The sequence below is a fragment of the Talpa europaea genome (genome assembly GCF_964194135.1).
Source record: "Talpa europaea genome assembly, chromosome: 10".
In the NCBI taxonomy this organism is placed as follows: domain Eukaryota; kingdom Metazoa; phylum Chordata; class Mammalia; order Eulipotyphla; family Talpidae; genus Talpa; species Talpa europaea.
In genome coordinates, this window is record NC_140077.1 from 95,896,187 (window position 1) to 95,916,484 (window position 20,298).

Here is a 20,298-nt window from a genome sequence, read left to right on the forward strand (position 1 = left end):
TAGTTGACCTTCAAAATCACAGGCCCCGTGCTTCTTGATTTCTCACATTCATAATCTGTTAGAAAACTCAAACTAGGCTACAATTATATTCTTTCTGTTAACTTACTTCAATGAATTTCAGCTGTTTTCAAAATCTGCACTCTGTTCATTGTGCCAACCCTGCATTGCAGAGAAATCTTAGCGTTCGATTCCAGCGTGGGTCCATCCAACATTCACTACAGAAAGCCTTTAACTGTATTTTCTTGAGAAGAGGAGGATGGAAACCCCCCCTCCGCCGCCAACTGGACCGACCGAGCCGAGTGCAAAGACCCCCTGGCAGCTGAATCTTGGGACACGCGGGCCAGGGAGCTGTCCTTGGTGCTGCCGGCGCCATCGCGCGCACCAGCGCCTTACCTTCGCCCCCGTGGAAGCTGCAGCGGTTCCCCAAGCGTTAAGAAGAATGTAGCGCCACATCCCACTTTTAATACAAATAACTACCCGGGCCCATTCTTTCATCCCCTTCCTGAAGCCTGCAGGCCGACCGTTCCTCAAAGTCTATTCTAAGTCAACTCCTCTGCGCTCATCTGGGATGCTTAAGACAAGATGTGGGGGAAGGGGAGAGAGGCTCGGAAAGGGGGAGGGGGAGAAGAAAAAAGGGGGAGAGGTAGCAGGAAAAGCGGAGAAAGAAGGGATAGGGAGAAAAAAGACCCAGGAGGAAGGGGCTCAGAGGAAGGGGTCGAGCGAGTGAGACACAAGAAGGGCATTAAGTGGGAGATGTCAAAAAGAGGGGGAAGTGCTTAAGCAGAGAAAGAGTCAAGAAAAAAGTAACGGTGAAAGAGGACAAGAAGAGAAATCCACAAGATAAAAAACGCAGAGGCCTCAGAAGAGCAAGGGTGCCGTGCCGGGAGGGTGCGGAGAAAAGCTGCCCGCGCGTCTGCAAAGTGACTAGACAAAGGAAGGGCGTCGGGCGGATGTTCGCACCGAGTGTGCAAAATGCAAACCGAAGGTGAAGAGAAATGAAGAAGGGGCTTGAGGGGCGACAAGTGGTCTGGGACCCAAAGGAGGGCTGGGGGAGGGGCAGGGACTGGGGCAGCACAGTCCGGGGTCCGGCGCGGCGTGGGCCCACGTGGAACAGGCGCTGAATCACCGCTGGGCCGTCTGCACCCCACCACCCCCATCCCCCGGCCCGGGGCCCGCAGTCCCCGCCTCCTCGGCCGCCGCCCCCACGGGGCGGGGCCCTGGCCCGGGACCAGCCGCCGCGGCTATAAATGGGCTGCGGCGAGGCCAGCTGAACGCTGTGACAGCCATACACCCCGAGGCCTCCAAGATGAGCTACACATTAGACTCGCTGGGCAACCCGTCCGCCTACCGGCGGGTCACCGAGACCCGCTCGAGCTTCAGCCGGGTCAGCGGCTCCCCGTCCAGCGGCTTCCGCTCGCAGTCCTGGTCGCGCAGCTCGCCCAGCACCGTGTCCTCCTCCTACAAGCGCAGCGCGCTCGGCCCTCGCCTCGCCTACAGTTCGGCTATGCTCAGCTCCGCCGAGAGCAGCCTCGACTTCAGCCAGTCCTCGTCCCTGCTCAACGGCGGCTCGGGCCCGGGCGGCGACTACAAGCTGTCCCGCTCCAACGAGAAGGAGCAGCTGCAGGGGCTGAACGACCGCTTCGCGGGCTACATCGAGAAAGTGCACTACTTGGAGCAGCAGAACAAGGAGATCGAGGCGGAGATCCAGGCGCTGCGGCAGAAGCAGGCATCGCAGGCTCAGCTGAGCGACGCGTACGACCAGGAGATCCGCGAGCTGCGCACCACGCTCGAGATGGTGAACCACGAGAAGGCTCAGGTGCAGCTAGACTCCGACCACCTGGAGGAAGACATCCACCGGCTCAAGGAGCGCTTCGAGGAGGAGGCACGGCTGCGGGACGACACCGAGGCGGCCATCCGCGCGCTGCGCAAAGACATCGAGGAGGCGTCTATGGTCAAGGTGGAGCTGGACAAGAAGGTGCAGTCGCTGCAGGATGAAGTGGCCTTCCTGCGGAGCAATCACGAGGAAGAGGTGGCCGATCTGCTGGCCCAGATCCAGGCGTCGCACATCACGGTAGAGCGCAAAGACTACCTGAAGACAGATATCTCGTCGGCGCTGAAAGAGATTCGCTCCCAGCTCGAGTGCCACTCCGACCAGAACATGCACCAGGCCGAAGAGTGGTTTAAGTGCCGCTACGCCAAGCTCACAGAGGCGGCCGAGCAGAACAAGGAGGCCATCCGCTCCGCCAAGGAAGAGATCGCAGAGTACCGGCGCCAGTTGCAGTCCAAGAGCATCGAGCTCGAGTCAGTGCGCGGCACCAAGGAGTCCCTGGAGCGGCAGCTCAGCGACATCGAGGAGCGCCACAACCACGACCTCAGTAGCTACCAGGTAGGAACGGCGGCTGCGCGGCCAGGCTGCGCCAGCGCCAGCGCCGCGCGCCCCCGACACCCTCGCGCGCGCCCCGGCGTCCACTCCGCGGCGCTCCCTGGTGGCCACTTGCCAAAGCGCGCGCGAGCCGCGGACCCAAGCCCCGGGCGCTAAGGCACCCTAGTCGCTCCCGGCTTCTTCCACGCAGCATCTCCAGCCTCCAGCTCCAAGTCCTAAGGGCCCTTTTTCAAAAAATATGGTCCTTGCCTGGGAAGTTCTAGTTTTGCACGCTTGCATGTTGCAAGTCGGAGGTATACATTTAGGGAGTTGATAAAGCAGCAACTTTAGGATTGTAGGTGAAGAAAAGCATGTATTCGCAACTTTTCAGGCGGTGATGGAAAGAATCCTCAAAAGAGGCTTCAGCCCCAACGGGAAGGGCCAGGTCACTCTGAGGCTTACCCGAGCATGTATGTCTCCTGATGAGACGTGATTTGGACCGCTGGTCTCCGTGCATCGTGTGTCTAAGAAAAGTCCTATTGTCTTACTGATCATGTTTGTTTACTTGAGAGTCCTTTACGTTTTTTTTTTTTAAAGGGGTGGGGGGGGTGGGGGGAACTGGGAGCGATGGCCCTTAGGTTTGCGGAGCTGGAGAGAGTCTGGAGGAGGGGGGTGGTGCATGGTCTGTGAAATTAGCTGCTGTTTGGAAGGTGATTCTGTGGGGACTCTGCGTCTGTTTCAGGACACCATCCAGCAATTGGAAAATGAGCTTCGGGGGACAAAGTGGGAAATGGCTCGTCATTTGCGAGAATACCAGGATCTCCTCAACGTCAAGATGGCTCTGGATATTGAAATTGCTGCGTACAGGTAGGGTGCTCACTGCGGACCCGGACCCGGGCAAGATACAAACCGCACTGCAGAGGCGCTTCTGACAGAACCTTCACCACTAAAGTTAAAGTCACAGTTCGCAGCAGCCTTTCACCAGTGCCTGGTTTTTTAATTAATCAAAAAAAAAAAAAAAAAAAAAAAACCCTTCCCCAAATTGCAAATGTGGTATTACCACTTTCTATACAGCCTTAAAAGGGCACACATTAATTGAAATAATTTGAATTAGGGGAGTGCCAATTAATTCCAATGCTGTGGTTAAACCTTTTTTCCCCCCCAGTGACAATTGTTTTCCAAATGGTTGAAGACAACAGAGTTTTAGTTTTGAAAATTTCATCTAGTGGTTTCAGCTTTTCAACTTTATACTGTCAAGGACAAACACCAGGACATTCAATTTCTCTGTTTGTTTTGCAGCTTGCTATTGCCATCATCTGGCTGAGAATAGATGCAGATTAATAAATTATGTATAGATAGAATTGTTTTAGAGCTATTATGTGTTTTATATTATATAATCTATCGTATGATATGTACATATATCTAGACCTAAAGACTTCCATCTATAGATTTAAAAATGCAGTAAGAGAAAGAAGAGATTATAGTTGTACTAGCTGATGGCACCAAGCTACGATTAAGCTCACAGAAGAAAATTCTTAACTGAACAGTTTTTCTACTACTACAGTTTTTCTACTATAAAATCATTATAATATTACAAGAATAAATTGCCCTCACAGAAATATGTCTTTTCAGGAAGCTGAATGATATTAAATAGACAATTTCTGATTAACTTGATACATCTATATTAGCACCTAGCTAAGATATAAATATATCTGGCCTACTTTCTAGTATATGCTAAATAGTTTCATAAAAAAAATTTGAACACTACAAAGAAATTTAGTATGCATCCTAAAAGTCCAAATGTTCAAAAAGGTCACCGAAATGGTTTTTGGCCACTAGGGATCTTGTCAGCATATTCCTATTGCAACAGTGAGTGCCGCAGGGCTGAGACTTGGTGGCTGGGTGTGGTCAGTGGACTCTTGGGTTTCTGTAGTTACAGTAGCGGGTGACTGGCTACTGGTCCTCCAGAATGCACCTCTGTCACTGAATATTCTACAACAGGCCAGTGAAATGATCGCAGGTATTGGTTTGGTGGAATATTTTATTTATGTGATTCTGTTTATTCAAAGGTACCTACTTCATTACCCATCCAGAGGGAAGCCAGGGAGACCCAATGAAGTTTTAATTATGTTTTGTCTTCTTTGATTCTCTATTTAGAAAACTCCTGGAGGGTGAAGAGACCAGATTTAGTACATTTTCAGGAAGCATCACTGGGCCCCTGTATACACACCGACAGCCCTCAGTCACAATATCCAGTAAGATTCAGAAAACCAAGGTAGAGGCTCCTAAGCTAAAGGTCCAACACAAGTTTGTGGAGGAAATCATAGAAGAAACCAAAGTAGAAGATGAGAAGTCAGAAATGGAAGATGCCCTGGCCGCCATTGCCGAGGAGCTGGCCGTCTCCATGAAGGCAGAGACACAGGAAGAGGAGGGAGAAGGAAAAGAAGAGGAAGAAGAAGCTGAAGAAGAAATTGTAGTTACCAAAAAGTCTCCTGTGAAAGCTGCAGCACCTGAAGAAGCAGAAAAGGAGGAGGAAGGTCAAGAGGGAGAAGAGGAGGAGGAGGAGGAAGAAGAAGATGAAGGTGCAAAGTCAGACCAAGCGGAAGAAGGAGGATCCGAGAAGGAAGGTTCTAGTGAAAAAGAGGAAGGTGAGCAGGAAGAAGAAGGAGAAACAGAGGCTGAAGGTGAAGGAGAGGAAACTGAAGCTAAGGAAGAAAAGAAAAGAGAGGAAAAGAGTGGAGAAGTGAGTCCCAAGGAGGAGTTGGTGGCAGAAACCAAGGTGGAAAAGCCGGAGAAAGTCAAGTCGCCGGTGGCCAAATCTCCAGTGGCCAAATCTCCAGAGGCCAAATCTCCAGTGGCCAAATCTCCAGTGGCCAAATCTCCAGAGGCCAAATCTCCAGTGGCCAAATCTCCAGAGGCCAAATCTCCAGTGGCCAAATCTCCAGTGGCCAAATCACCGGTGGAAGAGGCTAAGCCAAAAGCAGAAGCTGCAGTTGGGAAAGGTGAGCAGAGAGAAGAAGAAGAGAAAGTGGAGGAAGTAAAGAAAGAAGCAAAGGAAGTTCGCAAAGAAGAGAAGGAGGAGAAGAAGGAGGAGAAGCCAAAAGATGCGGCCGAGAAGAAGAAAGCAGAGTCCCCGTTAAAGGAGGTTGTGCAGGAGACGGTCACTGTCACCAAGTCAGTAAAGGTGAGCTTGGAGAAGGACGCCAAGGAGGAGGAGAAGCCGCAGCAGCAGGAGAAAGAGAAGGAGAAGGCAGAAGAGGAAGGAGGGAGTGAGGAGGAAGGCAGCGATCAAGGGTCCAGGGATTCCACGAAGGAAGACATAGCGGTTAATGGGGAGGTGGAAGGCAAAGAGGAGGATGAGCAGGAGACGAAGGAGAAGGGCAGTGGGGGAGAGGAGGAGAAAGGGGTCATCACCAACGGGCTAGACTTGAGCCCAGCAGATGAGAAGAAAGGGGATGACAGAAGTGAGGATAAAGTGGTGGTGACCAAAAAGGTAGAAAAAATCACCAGCGAGGGGGGAGATGGTGCTACCAAATACATCACTAAATCTGTAACCGTCACTCAAAAGGTCGAAGAGCATGAAGAGACCTTTGAGGAGAAGCTAGTGTCTACTAAAAAGGTAGAGAAGGTCACTTCGCACGCCATAGTAAAGGAAGTCACACAGAGTGACTAATACTTGAGTCCATTGCAAAAGGTTAAGCCATATGACAATTTCAAAATGCATGTGATTGACAGCTTCAAAACAGAACGGGTTCTCCCATGGGGGCTCCAGACATTGTATTTTACTTTGTGCAATATGAGGGAAATGCATGCAAGCTCAGGGTGCTCTCTCCTCAGTCTTTGGGGGATTCAAATGCATGATATTGTATGTACCTGGGGAATTGATCGATTTCCTAAACTGTTGGAAGGGGGGCACTCAGGGGGGATGTCTTGAGATGTATTATGCAAAGAACCAACTGAGCCAAAAATAATAAATGAAACACAGAACTCTCTTAGCCTTAAGAAAGCTATATATGAATAATTATGTTTACCTCACTGGTGCATTAAAAATGGACTTTTGTTCATGGGAGAACCTCGTTGACATGCACAGTTTGCAAACTTTCATTGATCGATGTTAAACGTCACAGCAGTATTTGCTCAATAAAGGTCATAACGGAAATATAGCCGATTGCTTGGTGTTATGTGATTTTAAAGTGAAATCTCCACTACCTGGACTTTTCTTTCTATAGAGGTGATTATTAGGGGGCTGCGGAGGGGTATTCTGATGACCTGCATCTTTATCACTCTTTACTTGAGAGTAATGACTTGGAAAATATAACCACCAAGATAATTTTCAGCTGTCAAAAATCTTTACTTAGCCCAAAATTCAACCCCCAATTTTTAATTAAATATTTGAAATAAAATGAAAGTATCATATAAAAAAGTAAAATTGGTGGGATAGATATCTTTGATCTTCAGGTGTTTGATCACAAACCAGAGCTCTGAGAATCTCAAGGTAAGAAGATAATAAAGGAGTGATAACTTGTTCCTGGGAGTTAGGACACAAAAGAACTCATGGTTTTATAACAATGTGCCCAGAAGAAGCAGCACTGAAATTACCAATATTCCTAACAAGAAGTACAGAGACATGGTGCTGGTTTGCACACACACACACACACACACACACGAGCTCATGTGATACATTGATTCCTAACATGATTGGCAGATATTTATAAATTTAGTGGTTTACTATTTGGGGAAAATAATGTCAAAAATAAATGAACTATTCCTCTAGAATAAGGTAGATTGGAATCTCTGATATAAGCACTATGTAGTTTTAGATTTAAAAAATAAAGACCTGATCTTGACCAAAGAAATAATACTATTTATTCCCTTTTCAAAATATACCTGTTCCAGACCTTTAAGACTTTTCATCCTACACTAATTAATGTTTTTTGTACTAAGTTTTAGAAGCTATTTTTTAAGATACCCGAGTTTTATTATTTTCTAAATTTATTAAAAGATCATTGATGTAACATTATGTAAGTTCTAGGGTACAATGTGATGATGTGATACATGTATATATTGTGAGATGCCTACACAGTCATGAGGCACCCCACTTTTCATTCTTCGCTATACCCAGGAAGCTAGTTGCTAATATCAATATTTGCAGTCGTGTTCCCAATCTGTAGACTTTTGCTAATTGTTGTTTTATTTTTGTTATATATGCTTATCACTTTTACAATTATTTATTTACATTTTTTAAAAAATCATATTTTATATTAAAAAGCCAATTTTTCTGAAAAAATAATGTCCATGACATCCAAGGCAAAACAGAATTTTTAAATATAATCAGAAATTTACACCAGTTATATAGAATTTAAAAATAAAATGTGTGACAAGGATACAGAATAGCTCCGGGGATGGAAGGATTAGATACAGAGGCAGGTGTTGGGAAGGAGCAGCTGGGGTGACCCTTTCATGTTGCCATAGAACCAACTAAATAGAACTTGGTGCAACTTCATTAGAAGTTCAGAAACAGAACAGACACTTGCCTCACCCCTTGGCCAGCAAAGGAAGAAGCACCTTGATTGACAGTTCCACAAAGACTGACACCATGATGCAGAAGCATTACCCAATGAAAAGTCTGGAAGCTGTTGTCTGATGTTGGGACATAAGCCAGGTCTCTGCGATATGCTGGTTGAATTACAACCATTACTATAAAAATACTTATATGTATATATCAAAAATCATCTCATCTGCCAGTACTGGCCCCTGAGTCTTCCACAGCTTAGAAGGCCCCTTTTTAGCATATAATGTTTTAAAATGACTGAGTCAATCAGCAACACTTCCCAGATAAGGACTAGTGACTGGTGCCCTCAGCTCCTAACTTTGTTTTCAACCATCTCATTTTCTTTACTGAGAAGGAGATGACTGTAGTAATATTTCTACATATTCCAAACGATGAACTACTATGTTGTCTTCTTTTAAAATAACAGGACAACATACTTTTAATAAGCCAGGCAAATGTTTCTATCAAATTTCTTGATGGACACATTAATTTAATAAATACTTATTGTAGACTCAATCCAGTGGGTGCAAAGATCTTTTCTGGAATTCGGGCTTCTCCCGTGGCACAGCGGTTGAGCGCTGGGTTGCGAAGATGCCCGCAGCCTCTGCAGCACAGGTTCTATCCCCGGCTGCTCCCCGGCCACCAGAGGAGGGTCCCACATGGCACGCAGACCTCTCCTGCCGCCTGCTGCTCCCCTCAGCAGTGGACTTCGGTCCTTCTGCCTGCTCTGCTCCCCACTCTGGCTCTGGTGAATTCTCTCAACCTCCTGCGCTTCTGACTGTGCCCAGCGCTTGTATGTATAGATAAATAAATAAATAGATAAATAAATAAATCTTTAAAAAAAAGAAAAAAGAATAAAGTATTTTGAAAAAAAAGATCTTTTCTGGAATTCATACACCTTGCTGGCAGTGAGAGTTGTTATACTACGATTTAAAGAAAAAAAAATTTAAGATTCATGAACATACTGTTCAAGTATGTTCAGTGGCAGGGAGAGACTATATTTAAAATTAAGCACAGGGCCTCCCCGGTGGCGCAGCGGTTGAGCACTGGGTTGCGAAGCTGCCCACAGCCTCTGCAGCGCCGGTTCGATCCCCAGCTGCTCCCCGGCCACCAGAGGAGGGTCCCACATGGTGCGCAGACCTCTCCTGCCGCTCACTGCTCCCCTCAGCAGTATACTTCGGTCCTTCTGTCTGCTCTGCTCCCCGCTCTGGCTCTGGTGAATTCTCTCACCCTCCCACACTTCTGACTGTACCCAGTGCTTGTATAAATAAACAAACAAACAAATAAATAAATAAATAAAAATAAATAAAACTAAGCACAAATCTCCAAGTGTTTAGGAAACTAGAACACCTTCTTCTCTGACTACAGTCAGTCCCTGGCTACAATAACAATAAGTCATTGGAAACAGAATTTCTACTTATCCAGTAGATTGCCTTAAAGATACTATTTTGTTTTAAATATTGTAAGAAGTAACAAAGCTAGCTGGTTCTCAAGTTTCAAATGTAAGGAAACTGAAGCATGGGGGTGGGGGAAGTGGAAATCAACTTTCTTTAGGTCTCACAGTTAATAGAAAACAGAGTGGGGATTTAACCTAGATATTGCAGCTGCAGAGCACACAGCCCTAACCTCTTTACCACACTGCCCCTCAATCCAACCATTGTGACCATCTTAGTTATAAGAAGGCGGTGCTGTGATCCCATCTTTCTTTGCAGATTAAAAACATGATGCAGGGCCTCCCTGGTGGTGCAAGGGTTTAAGACGCAACCTTTGAAGTTATCCACAGTCACTGCAGCACGAGTTCGATCCCCAGCCAGGGAGCTACCCACATGGCGCAGCAGACCTCTCCTGTGTTGCCCGCTGCTTCCCTCAGCAGTGTATTTCAGTAGATCCGTCTGTTCTGCTGCCCATTCTGTCTCTGGTGAATCCTCTCACCCCGCCATATCTGGCCTGTACCCCAGTTCTTGTATGCATAAATAAATAAATATTTTTTTAAAATGATACAATGGCAAGACTTGCATCATAAGAATACAATATCCAAATACAAAAATAAGAGGTGATTCCTTCTACTATGACAGCTTGTAGTGTACAAAAGTGTGGCAAACACTCTTCTCATGGTGACGTTAATATTTAGTGGAAAAGAAAAGTTGCCTTCTATTGTCAGTCAAGGCACAGGCACAGAACTAAAACATTGGGATGTCCTAACCCCATAGGAACCGAAGAAAAGCATTTGCTGAAAGCACTGAATTTTAAATTTGATCAAAGCCATAGGCACAGAATTTATTTAATTTGAAAATAAGAAATTAATTGGATAATCGATTTCCATGCATGTACTTTCGATACAGATGGCAATTATAATGAGTTAACTACAGGATGTATAGAATATAAATATATAATACTCATGCACATCTCATCAGTGTATACATATATTCATCAGTCATATAGAGAAAATATATGGTAGGAAACAATTGCATTTTTCACTGAAGCAAATTACAGAAACTGTTCAGACATCCAAAAATCCAACTACATAACCACAGGACTGAAAATTTTTCAAATGTAAATTATTAAAATACTATTGATACTGGCGCGCAGACCTCTCCTGCCGCCTGCTGCTCCCCTCAGCAGTGTACTTCGGTCCTTCTGCCTGCTCTGCTCCCCGCTCTGGCTCTGGTGAATTCTCTCACCCTCCTGTGCTTCTGATTGTACCCAGTGCATGTATAAACAAACAAAACAAACAAATAAATAAATAATACATGCCTCTTTAAATAAATTTAAAAAAATACTATTGATATTAACAGAGAGAGAGAATGTTTTGTGATAGAACTATGAAGACATTATATCCCCAAATCCATATGGTTGTGCTCAAAACCAAAGCAAGGCTCACAGAGTCCCTTTCACTTCTATATGAGATGTTCTAAAAAGTTACCACATCATATTTTTAATAAATTATTAATTTTAGTTAGCATTCCTTAAATCACCACTACCAGTCTAAATTCTTATCTTGAAGAGAGCATGCTATTTAAAAAATAAACTTAGTTGACTAGATCAGAAGTCCTTTTCTGGCAATATTTAAGGGGAAGGTATACCGTTTAGATAGGCCCCCATATCTGTGTGTGTGTTGAGGAAGTAGGAAGAGGAAGAAGCAAGAGAGCCCAGAATTAAGGGCCCAAGAGTTTGAGTGACAATATTTCTAGAAGGCATAGGCCAGACCCAAATGAACCAAGACGAGGGCATCTGATCAGCTTTGGAACCAGACAATGGGAGGAATTGGGTGTAAATGAAATAAGTCCTCTGGACACAGCTGGGTCATAGGGGACAGGATGACCAGAGTCAACAGACTCAAAATCCAATTTTCACCTACTGAAAGTGAAATTCATGAGATTTGCTGATATGGAACTGTAGAGAGTAGGGGGTAGAGAAATTGAAGGTGACTCCAGAGTGCTTGGTCTGAGAGCAGGAAGGAAGGAATTTCCATCTATTGATATGGCATCAACTGGGAGAGATTTAAGAAGGGGTCAGGTATAGGGCAGAAGAAGGGATGTGGGTCATTGGCTTTGTCACAGGAAGTTGACTACCCATGAGACATTGAAATGCTGTGGCTCCTCAAGGGAAATCAATTGCCATTGAATCCTGTGCTCTAGCTTTACATGTAAAATCTATGGCATACATATCCTCCCAGCTCTGCATTGGGTAAAAAGGTGAACATGCTTTCAAAAATAAAACACCACAGAACTGGATGATGGTGATAATTTTTACAATCATTAAAATTAAAATCTCAATTGTGAAGAGTGAAAGGAATGCACAGATGGGGAATTTGTTCCCATATGGATAGTAGGATGGGGACAGAGGAGAAAACAAGCCTGATCACATAGATGTAGAATCATCGCTTCCCTTAGGAATAAGATGTGGCTTTGGAGATGATAACATGCTTCTTCGGCTGCTTGCAAACTCTAAGTATAAGTCTTTCAAAGCATTTTTTTTTTAATTTTGATGCTTCATGATGGAGTTATCCCTAACCAGAAAGATCTGCTTTTATTTCTAGGAATTATAATTACCTGTGATTCGATTTTTTGAAGAAAACATGACCACCCTTAATTTCATGGTTCTTTAGCCTGATGCTTCAACTCTATGTCCTATAATCATATCTTGGGAAAGAGGGTTCTAACCACAAACAGCTCCCCACCCCCCAAATTGCTGGGGTGTTAGCCGCATCCTTCCGAGAAGTTGGATGTGCCTGGTAAATGGAGACCTCCCCTCCTCAAGGGGAAAGAACACAAAGTGATTCTCAGCGTGTCATCTGATTTACTCAACAATTTCAGTGGATCAAAAAGTTGGTCAGCCACTGATTTGAATTAAGCTTGCTCATTTCAAAGGCAAATATCAGTTAAGAAGAAAATATCAAAAGCGACTATCAGTTAAGATGAAAATTTCAAGTGGTTTCTCAAGCTGCATTTTTTTGCATGAACAATTCAGTGCTAATCTGAAGAACAAAAGAAGACAGATGAATTTCACAACACCTGGAGCGTGCCTGATTTATACACCTGCTTCCAAGACAACGGTGACCCTTGACAGGACCACCTCATGTATTAGCTATCAAATGATCAGTAATCATGCCAAAAGTCCCAGAAAGGCGAAGCAGAAAGAAAAAGGGAGAGAAAAGTCCATGTTAAACAGGACGACCTGGACAAAGAAGGGAGACCTGGAGAAAGATCCAGCAAACTGAGAATTCCAGCACCTCCCTGATTGCCTTCTCCTGATTGTCTTCTTTTGTTCTTCAGATTGGCATTGAATTGTTCATGCAAAAAAATGCAGCTTGAGAAACCACTTGAAATTTTCATCTTAACTGATAGTCGCTTTTGATATTTTCTTCTTAACTGATATTTGCCTTTGAAATGAGCAAGCTTAATTCAAATCAGTGTCTGATCAACTTTTGATCCACTGAAATTGTTGAGTAAATCAGTTACATATCCAAATGAAAGTAACTGTCCTTCAACGCACTCTACAGCACTTTAAGTCTTGGAACTTGAGCGATTGCGAGGATGGCAAAGGGCAGAGGTCAAAACAGCTAAAGAAATTACAGCTGCCCTGCTTTGCATCTTTGCAGAGATCACGCTCAGTGGGGGGGGGGGGGGTGAGGGATGCTGGAGTGGGGGAGGATTGGGTTTGGGGCTAAGGTTGAGATTTGCGAGTTTACTGAGTGCTTGGAAACGGTTTTTTAAGTCCTCATCTGGGCTGCTTGGGAATCACTGAGTTAGGGGAAAAAGATGTCCTAAAGCTAATTCCATACAGGCTTTGTAGACTCCACCCCCCACCCCAGGTCAAAGCCAAAAGACCCTGGGAACTCCAAATCCCATCACCACCAAAGGGAAGGTGGCTGGGACCTGAGGGTGGGGTTAAGCAGCCAGGTGTGGTATAAAGCCAGACACGTGGGCTTGGGGGGGGGTCCCCCATTTTGGCTCCCCGCCAGCTGGCAGCTTCAGAGCAGCTCTGAGAGTGCCTTTGGGTTTCCAGGTCGGCGGATCGGATCGGGTAGGATGCATTAAAGACTTTATTTCCCTATTTTCTCCCTGAGTTGTACATTTTCCTTATTTCCTTTTCCCTTGTAAATAAACCTTTTATTAACCTTTTGTGTGTGCCTGTAGTGGAGTATTCATAAGTCCCTTGTAAGCGCGCGGGTGAGGACCCACAGCCAGGCAACCCGTTTTATTTTATATTGGGGTTGCCCCATAACAACTGCAGTAACAAAACAGGACAAAAACGAGAGGGGGGGTGAGAGCGAGAGAGAAAGAAAGAAGAAAAGAAAGGTAAAGAAAGAAGAAAATGAAAGGCAAAAAACAAGTGACATCTGGCCTTTCTAGGGAATTTTGATTTTCAAAACTTCATCTCAACTCATTAGTTTCTCACAGATTGGGGCGGTTTGTTCAAATTACTTTTAAAAACATTAAAATGCTATGTATTTCCAGGGTAATCCTAAAACACCGTCAAATGTGCTCAGTGCTGTTCAGGAACAACCCCAGCCCCAGCAGCTCCTGGAGGAGCCCAGCGGGGCCTCTGGGGAGCCCCTGGGAAGCAAGAGATGGGGCCCCACCGGGGGTGGCGGTCGAGGGGTGACTGACCTGGGAGAGCATCTTGCTGCCACGGGTGAGTCCTGGGAAGACACGAAGATGCCAAACTCATTAGCATCTTTTCATCCCGGAGGAAGCAGGTTCCGCCATAGGAAGTATTTTCTACTCCTTTTGCTTAAAGTGTCCCTGAGTTTGAGCAACGCCTCGTTTCCTAGGTGGGCAGGGCAGAGGCGCGCGGCTGCCAAGGCTCCAGGCGTCAGCGCCCTGAATAACCAGATCCGGGTTCCGCCCCCTCCCCTTGCAGAGGAAGGAGAGGACGTGCTCTCTGTCACATGCAAAACAGCAGCCGGGGCCGCAGAAGCCCATCTCCACTCTCTGATATCTGAGTCCCCCGAGCTTTCCAAAGCACCTTAGTAAATCACACTTAGCATTTTCTGTTTTCCACTACTCAGTGGGATTAGCAGGAAGGGGGGGCGGGGGACACTCACTTAGGAAGGGTAAAGAGAGAACTAGCCGAGTTCCTGAGCTGAGTCCCTGGCTCCTAGATCTTCCTCAGGTGCTCTGACCAAGTCACTAAAGCAGCCCCTTGGAAATGCCCCCCTCACCCCTCACACACACCCCCACCCCACCCCGCCTCACTTGCAGACACGATCAAGGAGGGAAAACCACGGTGGCTTTAAGTACAGCATTGCCAGGGGCTTAGTCCTTGGAAAGGACCACCCCAGGGCCAACTGACACACACCTTAGCCGGCCTGGAGCAGGTGGTGCATTTTATCTCACCTCCGAATTGCCCTCTGATTTCATGTCTGACACCAATTTTCTTGTCTCAAATTGTGTGAATGATTGTGGCTTACAGTTGAGATTCTCTCTCACACGTATTTCCCTGTGTGTGTTGGGGTGTGGGGGGTGGGCGCAGGAAAAAGTCAGAGGTTCTCCCTCCTCTGCCTGTTCGTTTTAACCTCTAATTAAAAGGTGGTTTCTCCCTTGAGTAAATGATTAGAAACAAATTAACAAACCAAACCAGAATGAGTAGATGATTCCTTCCTCTCAAACCAGAGATGATTAGGTACAACAGGGATAGAATTTTAAATCTAAGGTTTCTGTTTTTACTAGTAGTAAAGACAGGAGTTATTTGTTCTGTTGCATCAAAGCATCCAAACGTCCTGCTAGATCTTTTTTTTTAATGGTCATGGCAAGAAATGGCCTATATTTCACATGAAATGATAAGAATGTGTGTGATTATAGATTGAAAGAATGACGTTCAGCCAAGAGCAAAGGTATGAATGGTCATCAATACACAAATGAAAATGTCTTTAATAGCTGCTAAAAACCCAGGCCTCATCTACAGCATTTTGGTGTTTGCATAAAGCCATTTCCTATTTAAGACTACTTAGAACTAATCAATCTATTTATTAGAGGTGTCCCTTTTCAAATCATGTGTGTCCTATATCAGAACCTAAGGTTAAAAAAAAATTGTATCAACTGAGATGGCTTTGACTACCTGACAAAAAAAATTTAAATAAACACTTTTTCTGTTACAAGTTACCTTAAATCACAAATTAGCTGCCACTACAATGATTCCAATTCACTAGAAAAATTTGTATTTCTTTTCAAATGAACTAATGCAAGAAATCTAAGACCTTGAGGTATAGCCACCAAGCTTTATAGGAAAAAATATGGGGATAATATCAAGAGCTATTAAAATGTACATAATACCCTTTAAACACAAAATCCAACCAGGGGGATTACTGAAGAAATACTTAAATAGAAGGCCAAGAGTGAAATATCCATTGATGAAGATACTCGTTGCCAACGTGTGATTTTTTGTACATATGTTCAAACTTACATGAGGTCACATGTTACACTTAAATGGGGACATCTGATCAAATAAGAACGTATGTGCTGGTAGCAACAGGAAAGAATGTTTAAAACTGGAATTGCTGCAGACTCTCTTGAATAGATGACTACTGGTCATAAAAGAAATGATCACATGGCTACTATCTTAGGGTAGCCTTAGTAATCCTTAGTTGTTGGTATTACATTCTTATGTGGTTCCCCCAACACTGAATCAGACAGGCTGGTCTGTGCAATCATGAGAGTACACTGATAGTGGCGATGTGTGACTTTCAAGTCCTCAGTCATAAAAGACATTACGACTTCTTCCTTCATTTCTTGGAGGCTTTGCCCTAGGGATAGCCAACTGCTGTCCTGTAAATCTCCCCAAGCAGATCCATGGAAAGGCCTGTTATAGGACAGCCCGATATTGAACGGGTTGCCTGGCTGTGGGTCCTCACCCGCGCTTAAAAGGGACTTATGAATACTCCACTACAGGCACACACAAAAGGTTAATAAAAGGTTTATTTACAAGGGAAAAGGAAATAAGGAAAATGTACAACTCAGGGAGAAAATAGGGAAATAAAGTCTTTAATGCGTCCTACCCGATCCGCCAACCTGGAAACCCAAAGGCACTCTCAGAGCTGGCCGGATGCTGCGAGCTGGTGGAGAGCCAAAATGGGGGACCGCCCCAAAGCCCACGTGTCTGTCTTTATACTCACTTGGCTGCTTAACCCCACCCTCAGGTCCCAGCCACCTTCCCTTTGGTGGTGATGGGATTTGGAGTTCCCAGTGTCTTTGGCTTTGGCCTGGGATGGGGGTGGAGTCCACAAAGCCTGTATGGAATTAGCTTTAGGACATTCTTTTCCCCCTAACAGGCCCACATGGAGACGAAATGACCAGCCTACTGGTACGCCATCTTGGAGTTGAATCTGCAGGTCTGTGAAGCTCTCATCTTACTGCCATCCTATTAGAGACTTAGCATCAAAGCATCCCAACTGAGCCACTCCCAAGTTCCTGATCTGTAGAAACTAAGAAATAAAGAGTAACTGGGATTGTTTTAAGCACGAAGCCTTGGAGCAATTTGTTATGCAGCTATTGATAACTAATACATATTAATAAATTAATAAATATTAATTTGATGAAGCATTATGTAGTTATCAAAAATAAGATACTGCTTACAACTTTCCCTCTCCATGCATTCATTCGCAGCAAAAAGTTACCTCAGAGATTTCCTAAATCATACCACATTATACTACCACGGCCCTTCTCTAAGTCACCATCTCTATCATCTTCCCTCATCAGAACTAAAACATCCTTTTAGTTAGTTTCTCCTCTTTGACTCTTACTTCTTTGTAGTCTCTTGTCTACACAGGAGTCAGAGTGATATTTATAAAACAAAAATCAGACCATGTCACCTTCCCCTGTCTTCAAAATTTCTAACTGCATGAAGAGTAAATGGAAACTCCTGATCCACAAGTCCCTGTACAATCAGGCTCTGGCTAGCCTGTCTTGGCCTATCTCCTACTCTTGCTCTCATTCTTAATGCTCAACAATGAGGGTAAGGCATTTTTCTAGGTCCCAACAGTCAAACTTTCGCATTTACTGTTCCTTCTACCTGAAACACTCACTCCCCAGGTCACTGCATGTCTGACATACATCACATGTCACCTACCTATTAATTTATTTTCTCACTGTCAGCTTACACACGTATGCCAGTGTCGTATGCAACTGGGATACTGTCCGCTCTGCCTTGTCCCCAGAACAGTGTCTGCAATCTTAACATGTGGAATGAATGGACATGATAAGTCAACCTATGAGTAAGTAAAAACAATAGAATGTTTAAAGAACATATAAAAATGAAAATAATATTGACTAAATGGAGGAAGTGTAAATTTTCTCCTTTTTATAAACTTGTCTTTAAATATTATTGCATCTTTTAATCTTCTTATGCACAAAAAATTATCAATGTTGTAGTAGAATTGAAAAACTACTGATAGAAAAACTACTGATAGTTTCTGAGTCTGTTTCTTTCTTCCCATGATACTACTTTCTGACCCTCTGGCTCTCCCTCTGGATGATTTGCTGGAAATTTTCTAGAGGACTAGAAAATGACTCTCCCTGTTCAGCTTGTGTAATTCATGCACGCCCTTCTACTGAACATTTTTCCAAGAGGAAAACATACTGAATTTTCCACTGCAATTCCCTTAACCTTTGCTATTATATAAACATTATATTAATGCCCACTAAATGCCAGGTACTTTGTTGAGTGTTATAGCAGGAAACAAATATTTATTTCTTTAGTCACCTTTGAATCCCTTCCCAAAATGATTTGAAATAGCTTATGACAAGAATACATGTAAGAAGGAAGACAAAGACAAGGAAGAGAAGAAGGAAGACAGGAGCAACTATTGAGAACCATTTAAATGTAAACAGAACTAGAAAATTGTGATCGATAGGAAAATACCTCGAGAACCAGCATTCTGAAATTTAATGATCCTTGAATGTTAATTTTAAATTCATCTCTGTTCTTAAAAATGTTTATTAGTGTATAGAAGTGTTCATGATGTACACCATCCTATGGACACCTTTAGTGGAGGCCTAGTCCCAGAAATCTTCCCCAAGAGAATGATTGAATCTAAATCTAAAGGATGAGTAGGAACTGGGTAGCAGGGTTGAGGACAGGCGAGGAAAAATCAGAGACACTAACTGAGAAATGAAAGTGACTATGAAAGGAGAAATGTGGTGGATTCTAGATACAGTGGGAGTATCGTTAATAGTGTGACAAATCAGACTACTGGGGTTGAGAAGAAACAGGAGTGAATGCCCAGTGTCTAGTTTGCAGAATTGGATGATGGGGTGGGGTCATTGACAGGGAAAGGGAAAGTCTAGAGAAAGAAGACTGGAGTTGGGGTGGGGTAAGCATTACAGAAGATAGAGCAGCACTGACCAAGGAACTAAATTTGAGAAAAAAAAATTGTAAAGACTTCAAGTCCATTTAGTTTAGGTTTTTCAGTATTTTATTATGGCACACAGGATAGAGTATATGGTACAGAGTTCTGACTTCAAGTAATTCTCAACCCAGCCAGCTGTTTCCATTTGACCTGTTCCTTTTTTGTGTGTAATTTGCACCTGTTAGAGGTCTGACATGTGCAGCAGCCAGTGCTTAATATAAATGTGAAAAGCTTGGTTTCTGAGGTGACTTAGTCTTTACAGAAGCCAACATACTTAGAATCTTCACAATGCAAATCCATGCCATCGTGGTAGACAAAGAAATATTTTTCCTATTTGTGCAATCACAAATATTTAACTAGAAATAGGTAGTGTTTAGTAATCAGATTTTAAATGGAGACTGCTTTCTGGTTAACTTTGGAACTTTTAGAAGTTGTCTAAAGAACAAATTAGTGAACAAAATTCATTGACAAAGCAATTGCCCAAGAACAGAAGCAGAACAGCACGTAATTCCATCTACATTCCACATCAAGTACAAGAGCTTTCATAACATTGCAGTTGGCAGGGAGGACAGATGTGTATGTTTGATGCAATGTCCAACCAGTTAGAGCTATCAGTGAAATCCAAGTATTTCCCATAAAGTCATGCAGAACAATGGCAATGTAACACACAGTTATATAATCTCCACCTTTTATGGCTGATAACAATCTCATTATCTGTATCTGTAATTTTAAACAGGTTTAAAATAGATGACATTTAATGTTATTTAGAGGCAACATACTTAAGCTAACAACACACCAAATCATGAGCTCAGGATTATAGGCAACACATTTCCAATGGCAAATAATCTTTGATGTCCTTATTCTATCCAAAACTATAAATTAATAGAAAATCATTCCCTCTGATTATGTAATTTGCTGGGAGTTCAACTTCTCATATTTAGATTTTACTAAAATGTGGTTATAATGGATGGAATTCATGTTCATATTATGTTTATTACTGCATACTAGTATTAAGAGGACTTGTTTACTATAAAAAGGTATATTTATCAGATAAATTCAAATGAACAGTACCCAAGAAGCCCTTCCTCCACCTTAGGGTAGAGCAAAATGTATTATTATTTAGAAAAGAAGTATATTTATGGGGTGAAGTGTATTGTTCTTCATTAAAGAAGAACCCCCAATGACTCTCATTTACTGAAGTTTATTATAAGTAAAATTTTTAAAGGGAGAGATTTCTGAATGGTCATAATTGTATCCCTCAGTGTTACTAATTAAAGGAGAAAATGCATTGTAATTATTAAAATTTTAACTTAACATTTGGAAGACAATTATCCACTTGACTTATATTGATGCCTTATTTACTATATTTTAATTAATTCAATAACCACAGCAAGAAATGTCATTCAGTGTAACTTTATTTACTATTTATTGCACATAATTCGAGGTCTTGAATTTCTAACCATCAAAGGTTCAGAGAACTATTTTCCCATAAAGTTTAACAGTAACATTAGAGAATTCATTTATTCATGTGTTTTT

General features: G+C 43.5%; 1 protein-coding gene across 1 annotated transcript; it reads left to right on the top strand.

The window, feature by feature from the left end:
* Window positions 1-1,306: 1,306 nt before the first annotated feature.
* On the top strand, window positions 1,307-6,035 carry NEFM (neurofilament medium chain; the record flags this gene model as incomplete). Its single annotated transcript, XM_084245312.1, has 3 exons — window positions 1,307-2,386; window positions 3,105-3,229; window positions 4,520-6,035. The coding sequence occupies 3 exons, from the start codon at window positions 1,307-1,309 to the stop codon at window positions 6,033-6,035; spliced, it is 2,721 nt and encodes a 906-aa protein (XP_084101438.1).
* Between the last annotated feature and the right edge of the window lie 14,263 nt (window positions 6,036-20,298).